Source organism: Balaenoptera physalus (assembly GCF_965194825.1).
Source record: "Balaenoptera physalus genome assembly, chromosome: X".
NCBI lineage: Eukaryota > Metazoa > Chordata > Mammalia > Artiodactyla > Balaenopteridae > Balaenoptera > Balaenoptera physalus.
Window position 1 is genome coordinate 19,399,812 of NC_138903.1, and position 13,563 is coordinate 19,413,374.

At 40.0% G+C, this 13,563-nt stretch overlaps 1 protein-coding gene across 2 annotated transcripts in view; it reads left to right on the plus strand.

Annotated features, from left to right (window-relative positions):
- SMS (spermine synthase) overlaps positions 1-13,563 on the plus strand; it is a 49,918-nt gene that overhangs the window by 19,443 nt on the left and 16,912 nt on the right. For both annotated transcript variants that reach the window (XM_082447196.1, XM_082447197.1), the window contains 5 exons: positions 727-817; positions 1,398-1,462; positions 6,342-6,517; positions 7,519-7,673; positions 8,121-8,210. In XM_082447196.1, coding sequence (XP_082303322.1) covers positions 727-817; positions 1,398-1,462; positions 6,342-6,517; positions 7,519-7,673; positions 8,121-8,210 — 577 coding nt within the window. The remainder of the gene's footprint in view (positions 1-726; positions 818-1,397; positions 1,463-6,341; positions 6,518-7,518; positions 7,674-8,120; positions 8,211-13,563) is intronic.

Consider the following 13,563-nt stretch of genomic DNA (forward strand, 5'->3'; position numbering starts at 1 on the left):
GTGGTGAAGAATCCGCCTGCCAGTGCAGGGGACACGGGTTCGAGCCCTGGTCCAGAAAGGTCCCACATGCCGCGGAGCAACTCAGCCCGTGCGCCACAACTACTGAGCCTGAGCTCTAGAGCCCGCGAGCCACAACTACTGAGCCCGCGTGCCACAACTACTAAAGCCTGTGCGCCTAGAGCCCGTGCTCCGCAACAAGAGAAGCCACCGTAATGAGAAGCCTGTGCACCGCAACAAAGAGTAGCCCCTGCTCACCGCAACTAGAGAAAGCCCGCGTGCAGCAACGAAGACCCAACACAGCCATAAATAAATAAATAAATAAATTTATTCAAACAAACAAAAGAAAAACCACGGCTCTGTTTTGAACTCTGAGGGTAATTGGGAGAACCCAGTTTGCTCTTCACCACCCTCCCTTCCTTTTAAGGAGGAGTCAATCACTGCTGAGGAACCTTCTTAAAAATCACATTCATAGAACTTGCTGCTGAATCACTTTCTGGACCCAAGAACCTGTTTTGAAAACCTTAGCACTTGATGGCTCTAAAATCTTCCCTAAATGATTGGCTTCCCTGCCCCCATGAAGAGGCTCTAATGAGAAAGCAACAGGGATAATTATGTAATTTAGGGAAAAAAAGAGCAGTGGTTTTGCCTTTTAACTGGGTTGGTGTCTTTTTTCTTTTGAGTGCCGTGATACAATTCCTAACCTTAAAATTATGCTTTCCTCTGTAGCTTTGCCAATTTGAGAATTTACCCGCATGGATTGGTGCTGCTGGACCTTCAGAGTTACGACGGTGATGCGCAAGGCAAAGAAGTTGACAGTGTCAGTTTTCCACTTTTATTTACTCAAGTATTTGAGGATCACAAAAACTGCTCAGTTTAATGAAAAAATTATTTTCACCTATTTGCTGACTTTCACTTAATTTTTTTTCAATAAAATTTCTATTTTATCTTAAATATTCACTTAATTTTAAACTTGCCTCCCTTCAGATAAGTGATTTTAGAAGAAAAATAGTTGTTCCTCAGTAGTTTTTAGGAACCTGGCTGTCATCTTTCCCTTGACTGCTTGAGTACTGAGTTATGATTTTACTTTGCACTGGAGGGAATGTAAACCTTTATCTAGGATGTTACAGCTGCAATATCCTTGAGCCTTTCCCTTTGCCATTATTTTGTTGGTACCTTAGGCTGAAGTGAGGTTGGCACTATGTTGGGCTAGTTGGCGTGGGAGTGTGGAATTGGGCCAGGCCTGCAGGCTGCTTTAGGGGTTGGGGAGGACAAGTGTATCTGGGCATCTACCAGTGTCACAGCTCTGTCAACACGGCCTCAACCTCCTGGTCTGTTCTGGAATTTAGCTGTTCCACTCAGCTTATTCGATAAGCCCATTTCTTTTCTTTTAATTGCAGCTTTTGAACAAAGTAGAAGAAAGAATGAAAGAATTGAGTCAGGACAGTACTGAGCGGGTGAAGCGGTAAGTCCACTCCTGAATGTTCTTTTATATTTGGTTAATCGATAAAATAATCAGAATGGTGGTGTTATCCCTGAGCAGTGTCTAAGATGTAGAAGAGATCAAAGTCCTGCTTCTGGCCACTTGGTAGACTGAGGTAGTGGGCCCTTACAACAGAAGACTAACTGTATATGAGAGAGAGAGATGCTAGACAAAGTGGAACAAAGGCAGAAGGGAGTGTACAGTGATTCCAAGGGGCTGGAACTGTATAACGCAGAGAATTAGGTGGAGCTGGCACCTCAAAGGGGAGCTAGAAAACTCCTCCTCGACCCTGTCCAGTAAAGAGAACAGATTGTCTTGTCTTTCCTCAGAGTTCTGGGCCCCAGAGTAGAATTAAGCAGTTTTAAGAGATTTTGACAGCATGGGATGATAGAAAATTTGCCTCAGTGCTTTCAGGTAAGATGACATTGATATTGCAAGGTACTAAGAATTTCAGAGGCCACCCACCTTGAGCAGCCCCTGGTGGGTTCTTTTCAGATGAAAACGAAGACCATTAACCTTTCTTGAGGAGTGCAGCCACTATGCCACATGTGACTATTTAAAACTAAGTTAATAAAACAGAGTTCAGTTCCTCAGTCTCACCTCATGTCACTAGCTGGTGACTGCCATATTGGACAACACAGATAAAGAACATTTCTGTGGTGACAGAAATGTTCTGTTGGACAGAACAGAGGTATTTGTCAGTGGTGTCAGATGTTAAAAGAGCTTTGATAGAAGTAATAGTTTTGACATTTGTTGGGAGGGATAGAGTCTGGTAGGTCCTGGGAATTAATCATGGCTGCACAGCAGGTAATTCTGAGCGGTTGGGCCTTGCCCTGCCTGGGCGGCTCCTTACCAGGCCCTCAAAAGTGGGCTTGTCCGTTGCTCATAAAGGCAAACACACAGATGCAGAAACACAGAGAGACTTTAGTAAGGTTGGGGCGTCACTGATGGAAGTGACCATCCAGAATCCAGACATCTCCATTTCAGGGCACTTCCCACCAGAGGGAATCCTTATTGGCTGTTTAAGGACGTTTAAGTACTTAATGGCTCATCCTGCTAAATTTGATCAGCCTAGAGGAAAGCCCCAGGGCAGATGTAAGATAACTGGAAAGTTGTTTAACCTCCAACATGGACACAAAGCAGGAAACTGCATGTGAAGAGAGCAGGACACAGTGTAGAACTCAGCCACTTGATTGAACTCTGTCGGAGCACCCAGACTTGTTTACCCCACCCAGGTTCAGCTTACGTGTCCTCGGGCCCTTCCCCATCCTTAAAGCACTTGTCCACACCTACACTCTTTTCTGGAATTTCCCTCTTTTCCTGCTTACACAGTTTTCCTAATCTTTCCTGGTCCATCTGAATTGAACGGGTTCCCACTGTGTCTTTAATTCGGTGATAATGAATTGGCCAACATCAAAATGCCTGATTTTTTTTTTTTTTTTAAATTGGTCTGGTTTTTATTGGGATTACTTCTAGGAGTGAGCAAATAGATGGAATGCATTTATGGGCTTCCGCACTCATGAGAAGTCTGGTTCCTTCGTGGTTTTGGTATGGGAGTTTTTGAATTGAGAATGCAGTTATACTTCCGATTTTCAGTTCAAAACACAGCACAGGCCTTGTTTTTCCTTGTCACTGTTTTTACATCTTTTCATAAAATCAGGGTGGAGGGGGCAGGAAGTTGTTGGGAATACTTTGTTGTAGGCCCTTTGTTTTTGGCCTCAAAAGGACAAGAACGGTGCCACTTTTCTGTCTGGGGAATGACATTGTTAGAGACTGAATCATTAACAAATGACTCAGTAACATCTGGAATGATTACTCCCCTGTGGCCAATGATTTAAATCTGAATTAAGAAGCCATGGGATTTATTAGAAACTTTATTTTCATATCCTACTATTCAAAAGAAAAGGAACAGGAAAAGCAAGCTTACATCAGTAATGTTTTGTTGAAAAGAAAAATTCTTGCAATTTACACGGTGTACCTGAGGCCCAGGACATATTCTGTCTTTCTCTCTACCATCTATTTTCAATTTTCTGTAGTGAAGGTTGAAAAGAGAGTTATGTAGGGCTCCAGAATATCTCCCAAAGCCCATTTCAGGGAGATGCGCTTCATGTTAGTGAAGCCAAATCCAGCCTCTGTACCCCAACACTGAATTAAATCTTGGAGACAGAGTTTTGGGTGAAGTAGAAAAGAATAGGTTTATTGTTTTGCCAGGCAAAGGGGGCCACAGCGGGCTAATGCCCTCAAAACTGTGTGTCCCAACTTGGAGGGGGTAGTGAGAAATGTTATAGTAATGGTTCAAGGAGAGCGTGATCAGCTCGTGGACATTCTTCCGATTGGCTGGTGGGGAGGTAAGTGGGCATCAGTATCATCCACGTTCTGGTTCCAACCAGTCTGGGGTCTACGTGCTTGTGGGCAGCATGAAGTTAACTTCTCCCACCTGGTGGGGGCTTCAGTATCTGCAAAGCAGCTCAAAGATACTGTTACAGTGTGTGTATCCCTTGGGGGGAACCAGGACCCTGCCCCAGAGTTACACTATTGTTTCTCTTGACTGTTCCTCCCTTGTCTCTGTATCCCCTCCCTTCCCTAATTAGCATCTGTTTGAACTGCCCGTTGGCACTCAGGGAAGGTCTTGGAGGCTGAATGAAGCCCGGTTTCCTGTAATCAAGAAATGGGGGACACAGAAAGGCTTTTGTGCCCAGGAGCCCCACAGGGTCCTGCTCGGTATGATCAAGGGGATGGCTTCCCCATCCTTAAAGATCCTTGCTTCTTTGCATGTCTTTAAAAACCACTGTGTTGCTGTGGAGGAAAGAGCTCTTACCTGCACCCAAAGCACCATTGACACAATTGAGAATGGACATTGTTTTCATTGGGTTTGTGCATAGTTCAGTAATTGCCTGTAGCTGGCTGGCTGTCGACCCCAGGGGTGGGTTTCCTCCCCTGAAAGCCCTTGAGTTGCTATTTGTTACTTTCATCCAGTGTCACAGGTAAGCTCATGCTCCCACCTCATGCCACCCACCACCCATCAGCGAGAGGTGGAAGAGGCTTCCCCCAAGTCCTGTTTGCCTACTCTCGGGGTTTGTCCTGTTTGGGGTGCCACATTTTACAAGAAAAACCTCTGATCTGCCTAATTCCAACAGCTGAGTTTGTTCTCCTGGAAGATGAAGAAGTGGTTAAATTAGGAGGAGTTAGGATTAAATGACAGTTTATGGGAATTTGCTTTGTAAAGTCAGTGCTTTTTGCAGATGTTAGTATTTCCTCATAGAATGAACCTTTAACAGGTTCAGACTGTATTCTTGGAAACAGGTGAGCAGAAGAGCAAAGACTTATCAGAGTGAGTCAGAGGTAGCCCAGCCCAGCATTTTAGGTACCTGTGGCTTGTTTACTGTAAACCCCACTGTACTTGAGAACACAGGACTTGCCCACGGTTGTGTTATGTATGCAGTGAGTTCTCATCTTGTTTGTGTCCCACTTGATTTGCCAAGCCCCCTTTCCAGGTCTGGTTTTCCTTGTCATGTAGCGTCCTCTGCTGTTAGTTTCTAGTACATTCACCCTATCTAAAATACTCAGTATTAACAAAAAGAACTGAATGAGAAAATCATCAGTTTGCAGCTATTCTCGTAATAATTGGTTCAGGCAAGAATCTTCTAGATGCCAAAGCCACTGGTGAAGGTGTGTTGAGAGATCAGGACCTTGACCCAGTTTCACAGGACCGCTCCACACCCTGCTTAGTAATTTCTAAGGGAAAAAAGGTACCTTTGCAAGTGGAGGGATCTCGTGGGCATCCGCTTTAACCATGTGGTCACACTTAGCATCACCAGTAATAGGACGGGAACACACCTCGTGCCCCTGATGTGATGCTTGCATAATATGCCAACTTGACTCTGTTGAAGAGATCTTCAGGCAAACCCACTTGAGGGATTTCCTGCAGAACACCTGGTCTGGACTTTGCTGTGATGTGAATGTCATGAAACACACGGGGAAGGGGTGACGACGCCAACAGACTGTCTTCTTTTTTAACATCTTTATTGGAGTATAATTGCTTCACAATGGTGTGTTAGTTTCTGCTGTATAACAAAGTGAATCAGCTATACATATACATATATCCCCATATCTCCTCCCTCTTCAGCCTCCCTCCCACCCTTCTTACCCACCCCTCTAGGTGGTCACAAAGCACCGAGCTGATCTCCCTGTGCTATGCGGCTGCTTCCCACTAGCTATCTATTTTACATTTGGTAGTGTATATATGTCCATGTGACCCTCTCACTTCATCCCAGCTTACCCTTCCCCCTCCTCATGTCCTCAAGTCCATTCTCTGTCTGTGTCTATTCCTGCAACGGACTATTTTCGATTAAATTAGGGTAAAAAAGGACAACAGCAAAATACAGTATATGATTCTTCATTCAAAAGTAGAATAGCTCTGAAGGAGATAATTGGCAGTTGGGGATACTTGAACATGGATTCCTTACTAGGTGCTGGTATTCCATCCATGTGGACTTGAATGGATGTGGTAGTGACAAAGTAGCTATGTAGGCAGTCTTAACAGATTCCTGCTGGAGTATTTGGGGGTGAAGGATGATGTCTGCAATGGCCATTTTCTCCAGCTTTTTTTAGGGAAAATTTAAAGTATGCCAGAAAGGTTTTTTAAAAAGTAAATTCTTAATGTACAACAGTGTTGAAATTTGGTAGTGGCCATGTTTGTATAAACCTCAAAGCACAAGTTTTAGATTGGTTGTGTACTATTTAGGAGTCTGCCTGGGGTCATGTGGCTTCTGTGCATGCTTGTTCCCAGGTCCTCTTTTAAGGCAGCCTCACCTAAGCAGCCTTTCTTTTAAGGCTCATTCCTGTTTTCCTTTTTTTCCAGATTACCACCCATAGTTCGAGGAGGGGCCATTGACAGATACTGGCCCACTGCAGATGGCCGCCTGGTTGAGTACGACATAGATGAAGTGGTATATGATGAAGACTCACCTTACCAGAACATTAAAATTTTACACTCAAAACAATTTGGAAATATTCTCATCCTCAGTGGGGATGTTAGTAAGTATTCCATCCCTACCCCAATCGCATGACAAAGTGACAATGTGTTAGATTGTGTTTTCCTGACAGATGCCACCGTTGTGGATTTGTCCAGATTTGTCCATGGCCCTGCTGGGTTGTTTTTTTTTTTTTTTTGAGATGAATATTTACATTGGATTAACCCTGTGGCTTGTCTGTCTGGGCTTTCATGTTTTATAGTAGAGCCATGAAAATTTTTGTCTTGTTACTCTTTTTTCCTTAGTTTTCTTAGTGATTAGTATTTAGATTGTATTTCAAAAGAAAATGTAATTGCCTTTTTTTAAAAAAAATTTTTATTGAAGTATAGTTGATTTACAATGTTGTTAGTTTCAGGTGTACAGTAAAGTGATTCAGTTATACATATATATATAAATATATTTTTTCGTTATTTATATTCTCTCCCATTATAGGTTATTACAAGATATTGAGTAGAGTTCCCTGTGCTATACAGTAGGTCCTTGTTGGTTATCTATTTTATATTGCTTATTTTTTAAGAAGTCTTTTAGATGGGAAATTTCAAACCAAAGTAGACAAAACAGTACGATGAACCCACATATACTCACCATTGAGTGCCAACAATTATCAACTCTTGGCCAATCTTGTTTCCCCTGAACTCTGGTCTACTTTTCTCCCTCTCATATTCTTTTGAAGCAACTCTGCTTCATATTTCATCTGGAAACATGCAATCGCTTTTTAATTATCATATCAGAACAGGCTGAAGACTGAATTTTCTTCCTACTGACTAAAGTATATATGTATATAATCTATGTAGGGAACATTTTATGTTGGGTGTTAGATGAGTAGGGTTGATGAAAGTCCACAGTCCAAAAAAACCAAAAAACAACACCTCTGTATACTGCTGTTTTTAAAGATTGAAAATGAAAAATTCTGAATTTTGTAGATTCTAGCACTTTCTGGTATGATAAGTCAGGTGGTGTATGGCTTTGGTTAGAGTCACCATTTTGGATGTTTCTTCTCCCTAGATTTGGCGGAAAGTGATCTGGCGTATACCCGGGCCATCATGGGCAGCGGCAAAGAAGATTACACTGGCAAAGATGTACTGATTCTAGGAGGCGGAGATGGGGGCATATTATGTGAAATAGTCAAACTGAAACCAAAGATGGTCACTATGGTAGAGATATCCTTTGTTGTATAAGAGATCAAGTTAAGTGGGCTTTGTTTGTTTTCTTCCTCGTTTTTTGTCTTAAGACTCAAGTTAACGTTACGAGGTAAATTTGTTATAAAGACTACCTTGAACAAACATTTCCACTTAGTACCAGTACCTTTTTATATGGCCACCAACAAAGAAGCAGAGTTGAGAATTCAAGAGCAAGTAACCTTTGTACTGTGTCTACTGTTCAGCAGTTGCTGAAATGGCTTTTTCATTAGAAGAAAATTGAGTTCCTTTTGAGTGTCCTTGGTGCACAAATGAAGTCATTGTCTCATTTATCGTTTTTTAAACTTATGATACCCAAATTAGTGTTAAAAAAATGTTACGTTCATCTTAACCTTTTTAAAAAGTGTATTTCAGAATTCTTTGATACATCCAAATCCAGGGGAAATTTCTCCTTAACATATTTCGAACATTGACCAAATGGTGATTGACGGATGTAAGAAATACATGCGAAAAACATGTGGTGATGTCCTAGACAATCTTAAAGGAGACTGCTATCAGGTAATTATATTTACCAGATAATGTTTTTTATTATGTCAATTGATAATATGTTGATCAGAAATGTGCCTTCTGAAAACAGCTTTAAGTACAATTGGTTAAGAAGATAAATAATCAAGATGATAGGTCATCTTGTAGGGGAGGAAAAATTTTCCCTCTACCCTTCTAGTACTTGCCTGAGACCCCCGTAGTAAAAGAGTAACAAGAGGAAAAACAAGTTATTAAATGTTTTAAACTCATGTATTTATGGGAGATGCACAGAAAAATGAGCAACTCAGAGGCTTAAATACGATCCTAATAGGGACAGAGGGACGTAGGTGTCTTAAGGGAGAGTAGATGACTTAGGAAAAATGAACAGGGCCCTTAGAAGAGTAGAAAAAGAGATAGTTTGTGACAGAGTTTGTCTGGGTGTGGTGTCAGCCTCGTCTGCTGTGATAAGAGGCCATCTTCCCTGGTTGAATTCCTCGGCGAGGGGATCTATGACAGTTGAATTCCTTTTGGAGGATCTGTCTTTAGGCAGATAAAGGGGAGTTCAGAGAAAGCCTCTCCCTACATTTGCTGTTTTTCAAGTGCCTACAGCTCAAAATGTTCAATATGCCAAAGCACCGTATTTTGAGGTAGCCTGTTCTGCTATCCTTTATTCTCTTTATGTGAGTTCTGTATACATTTGTATTCAGGGAAGGTGTGTACATATAGTTTAAAAAAAAGAAAGAAAGAAAGAAATTGCTAACTCCAGATTCTTTGAATTTAATAACATTAATTCATTCTTGTATAAAAGATGCCCTGTACCTTTTTATGACCTGGCAACCACCACTTTTGACTTTTGTCTCTTTAGCCTGAGTCTCTCTGTGTCTGGGTCTTTGAGAAGGAATTCAGGTATTTAATTAGAGGTTGTAGACGATGTTTGATATAGGAATAATTGCTTCTTGCTAAGCAAATAAATTCCTAAATTCTACTGTGCTTGTAAGTTGACCGATCATTATAGTTTGTAGGATACATTTTGTATTGTATTTTGAGGATTCATATGTTAGGTGCCCATACCTACATTATTTGGTAGAGCAAGATAACTAAGCAAATGCATATTTTTGTTTGACCAGAATCTTAAATGTGTACCTCTAGTTTTATAAACATATAGATGAATGCTTTCATTTGTTATGTAAATTACCTACACCTACCCATGTTCTCTAATATGTGTGTATCCAAATTTGATTTCATGGTACATGTGTTAATTTTTTAAACAGAGAGAAATTATATCAATGTTAAAATGCAGTTGTGATAGTTTTATGGGCAAAAGGGAAAGAAAGTACATATTTTACTTACACTGTTGGAAAGTTTAAAAAGGGAGGGAGGATGCAGCAGTTCCAATCCTGGGTGTTTTATTTGAAGAAAAGGGTAACACTAATTCGAAAAGATACGTGCCACCTCCATGTTTATTGCAGCATTATTTACAGTAGCCAAGATATGGAAGCACCCTAACTGTCCATCAACAGATGAACGGATAAAGAAGATGTGGTGTATATGTACACAATAGAATCCTACTCAGCCATAAAAAAAGAATGAAATCTTGACATTTGTGACAACATGGATGAACCTTGAGGGTATTATTTCCACTTAGCATAAAGTCAGATGGAGAAAGAAAAATACTGTAAAAATACTGATTTCACTCATGTGGAATATAAAAAAATTTTGAATAAAGGAACAAACCAAACCAAATAAAAATACATAGATACAGAGAACAGAGTAGTGCTTCCCAGAGGGGAAGGGATAAGGGAGAGTGAAATGGATAAAGGGGATCAAACTGTATGGTAATGGATGGAAACTATGCTTTTGGCAGTGAGCATACTGTAGTATACACGGAGGTCAAAATACAATGCTGTACACATGAAAAAGAAGAGGGGGAATTTAGGTTCTTCCGAGCATGACAGACTTTTCACAATGAGCTAAAAATTACCATTGTTTGCAAATGTTTGCATTGTTAGCCAGACCCTCTGCCTAAAGTGTTAATCCTCACATCTGTATCAAGCGGCTACTGTTTCTATTTTGTAGATGAAGACAGTAAGTTTAGAGAGTTTAAAGGGCAATTTATAGGGTAACTTTAGAGGAATGTTTCAAATTCATGTCTCCCTGGTGGCTCCTTAGGTTGACTTATGGATTAAGAAAAAAATATAACAAGAACCGCAAACCTAAACCTTCGGTACTGTGGAGTTCCCTTTCGGGAACAGAACAGCCACCAGGGGGAGTCTTAAAAATTCTTCTGAGGCTGAGAGTTTTCCTGGAGCTCTAAAGGGGTGGGGGTTCCTGGTCTATGGGACAGCAGTACGCAAGCCCCTTAGCCATTAAAATACTACCATTAAAAAAATACCAGGTCCTTGCAACTGTTTATCATTTATAAAACATAATTAATGTTATCCTTTTTGAGAAAATAGATTTACAAGCAGTAAATCTAGCAGTTTAAAGAATTTTCAATTATGTCCAAAAAAAAATGTAGTTAAGTATAAAGATATGAATCTTAAATCTGTTATCAACACAATCCATAAATCTATTATCAACACAATCCATTATAAAAATAATAAAATAATTTGGTATTAACAGGTGACAAACCATTTCAGAATATTTAGCAGTCTTAATAAAAACTTGGTAAGAAAATTGCAAGAGAAGGGAAACTACCTAAACATAGTAGAAACGATCAGAAATGTAAAGATACTGTATTAAATGGCAAAATACATAAGCGGTTTCCACTAAAACTAGGAACTAGAAGAGGATGCTCTGTTTAAGCTTGTTTTTGAGTCCTTAATGCAGTAAGGTAGGAAAATGAAAACATTATAAACATAGAATCACATTACTTGCAGAGTATATGAATGCTCACAAAATATAGAAAACTCATCTAGAAAACAAGTTGAATTCATGAGAATTTGGTGTAGTGATAGGATAAAGGCAGACTAAAACTTTTTTCCTTATTCTAAATGCAAAAGTTTGAATGGAAATTGAGTGTGGGCCAGAAATCCTTTTCAAAATAATGACCAGTTAATACTAGGAATAAATTTAACAAGAATGATTTTGAGACTGATAGAATTATGTTAAGATCTTATTGAAAGACAAGCAACTGAAGTGTGAATATGTGGAGAGACAAGTTATTTCTTAGATGAAAAAGTACCATAATCCCCAAGGGGGTTTTTAGAATTAGACCAAATGATTTTGAAGTTCTCTTGAAACCATAATTATCTAAGACTAGCCAAGAAAAAATTTAAAAATGATCACAGTGAAGGGAGATTTGCCCTCTTATTAATTTACTGTGAAGTACAGTAAGCAAATAGGAAGTATGATGATGACAAACATAGAAGTATGGCACAGAGTTGACCACACCTTGGTGTATGTGTAGACACAAAGCTAATATATGGGCTAAGGTGTTTTCAGTTTGGGAAAAGATTTAGTTGATTTAGTAAATGTTGACATAATGGGCTGTCCGTCTGCATGAGAACAAAATTAACCCTAGAAGCCATAGAAAAAATAATTTCAGATGACTTAAGCTCTAGATACTAAAACTAATACATTTAGAGAAATTTAGAGTATCTAACCTTGGAGTTGGGAAACCTCATAATGAAAGACAAGAAACCAGTAACTAATAACATCATACTATATAAACAAAGCCAAAAGTCTGAAAATAATGGTAACAAACATGATAGGGAGTTAATCCCTTTAATAATACGAAGAGCCCCTACTAAAATTTTAAAATATTAACTAAAGGTGTAAAGGATATGAACTGGTGTTGTAGACCCCAAGTTCGAGTGCCCAGTGCACAGTGAGGCCAAACCAACTGAAATGGAATTTGGAGCAAAGTTTATTGCAAAGGGCAAGCAAAGAACAGGCAGCTCATGTTATAAAGACCCGAACTCCCTGGTGGTGTCTAGGGAAGTGGTTTTACAGGCAAAGTTTGGGGGAAGGGCTGCAGGGTGTGTGACCTTCCTCTGATTGGTTGATGGTAACAGGGTGGTGGTCCAGAAATCTCAATCATCAGCCATCTTGTTTCAACCAGGCTGGGTCCATGTGCTTGTGCACAGCCTGAAGTTATTGTCCTCTGCCTGGGTGGTGGCTTTAGTTCCTGGTTAAGAGCTCAGTTATGTATCAGATTGTTATCTATAGGGACACAGAAAGACTTGTACCTGGGAGGGGCCTGCGGTGCCCCACTCACTTTATTTTTTTTTTTTTTTTTTTTTTTTTTTTTTTTTTTTTAACATCTTTATTGAAGTATAATTGCCTTACAATGGTGTGTTAGCTTCTGCTTTATAACAAAGTGAATCAGTTATACATATACAATATGTTCCCATTTCTCTTCCCTCTTGCATCTCCCTCCCTCCCACCCTCCCCATCCCATCCCTCTAGATGGTCACAAAGCACCGAGCTGATCTCCCTGTGCTATGCGGCTGCTTCCCACTAGTTATCTATTTTACATTTGGTAGTGTATATATGTCCATGACACTCTCTTACCCTGTCACATCTCACCCCACCCCCTCCCCATATCCTCAAGTCCATTCTCTAGTAGGTCTGTGTCTTTATTCCCGTCTTGCCACTAGGTTCTTCATGGCCTTTTTTTTTTTTTTTTTCCCCTTAGATTCCGTATATATGTGTTAGCATACTGTATTTGTTTTTCTCTTTCTGACTTACTTCACTCTGTATGACAGACTCTAACTCCATCCACCTCATTACAAATACCTCCATTTCATTTCTTTTTATGGCTGAGTAATATTCCATTGTATATATGTGCCACATCTTCTTTATCCATTCATCTGTCGATGGACATTTAGATTGCTTCCATGTCCTGGCTATTGTAAATAGAGCTGCAATGAACATTTTGGTACATGACTCTTTTTGACCTATGGTTTTCTCAGGGTATATGCCCAGTAGTGGGATTGCTGGGTCGTATGGTAGTTCTATTTGTAGTTTTTTAAGGAACCTCCATACTGTTCTCCATAGTGGCTGTATCAATTTACATTCCCACCAACAGTGCAAGAGTGTTCCCTTTCCTCCACACCCTCTCCAGCATTTATTGTTTCTAGATTTTTTGATGATGGCCATTCTGACCGGTGTGAGATGATATCTCATTGTAGTTTTGATTTGCATTTCTCTAATGATTAATGATGTTGAGCATTCTTTCATGTGTCTGTAGGCCATCTGTATATCTTCTTTGGAGAAATGTCTATTTAGGTCTTCGGCCCATTTTTGGATTGGGTTGTTCGTTTTTTTGTTATTGAGCTGCATGAGCTGCTTGTAAATCTTGGAGATTAATCCTTTGTCAGTTGCTTCATTTGCAAATATTTTCTCCCCCACTCACTTTAAATTCCCCCTTTTCTTTGATACT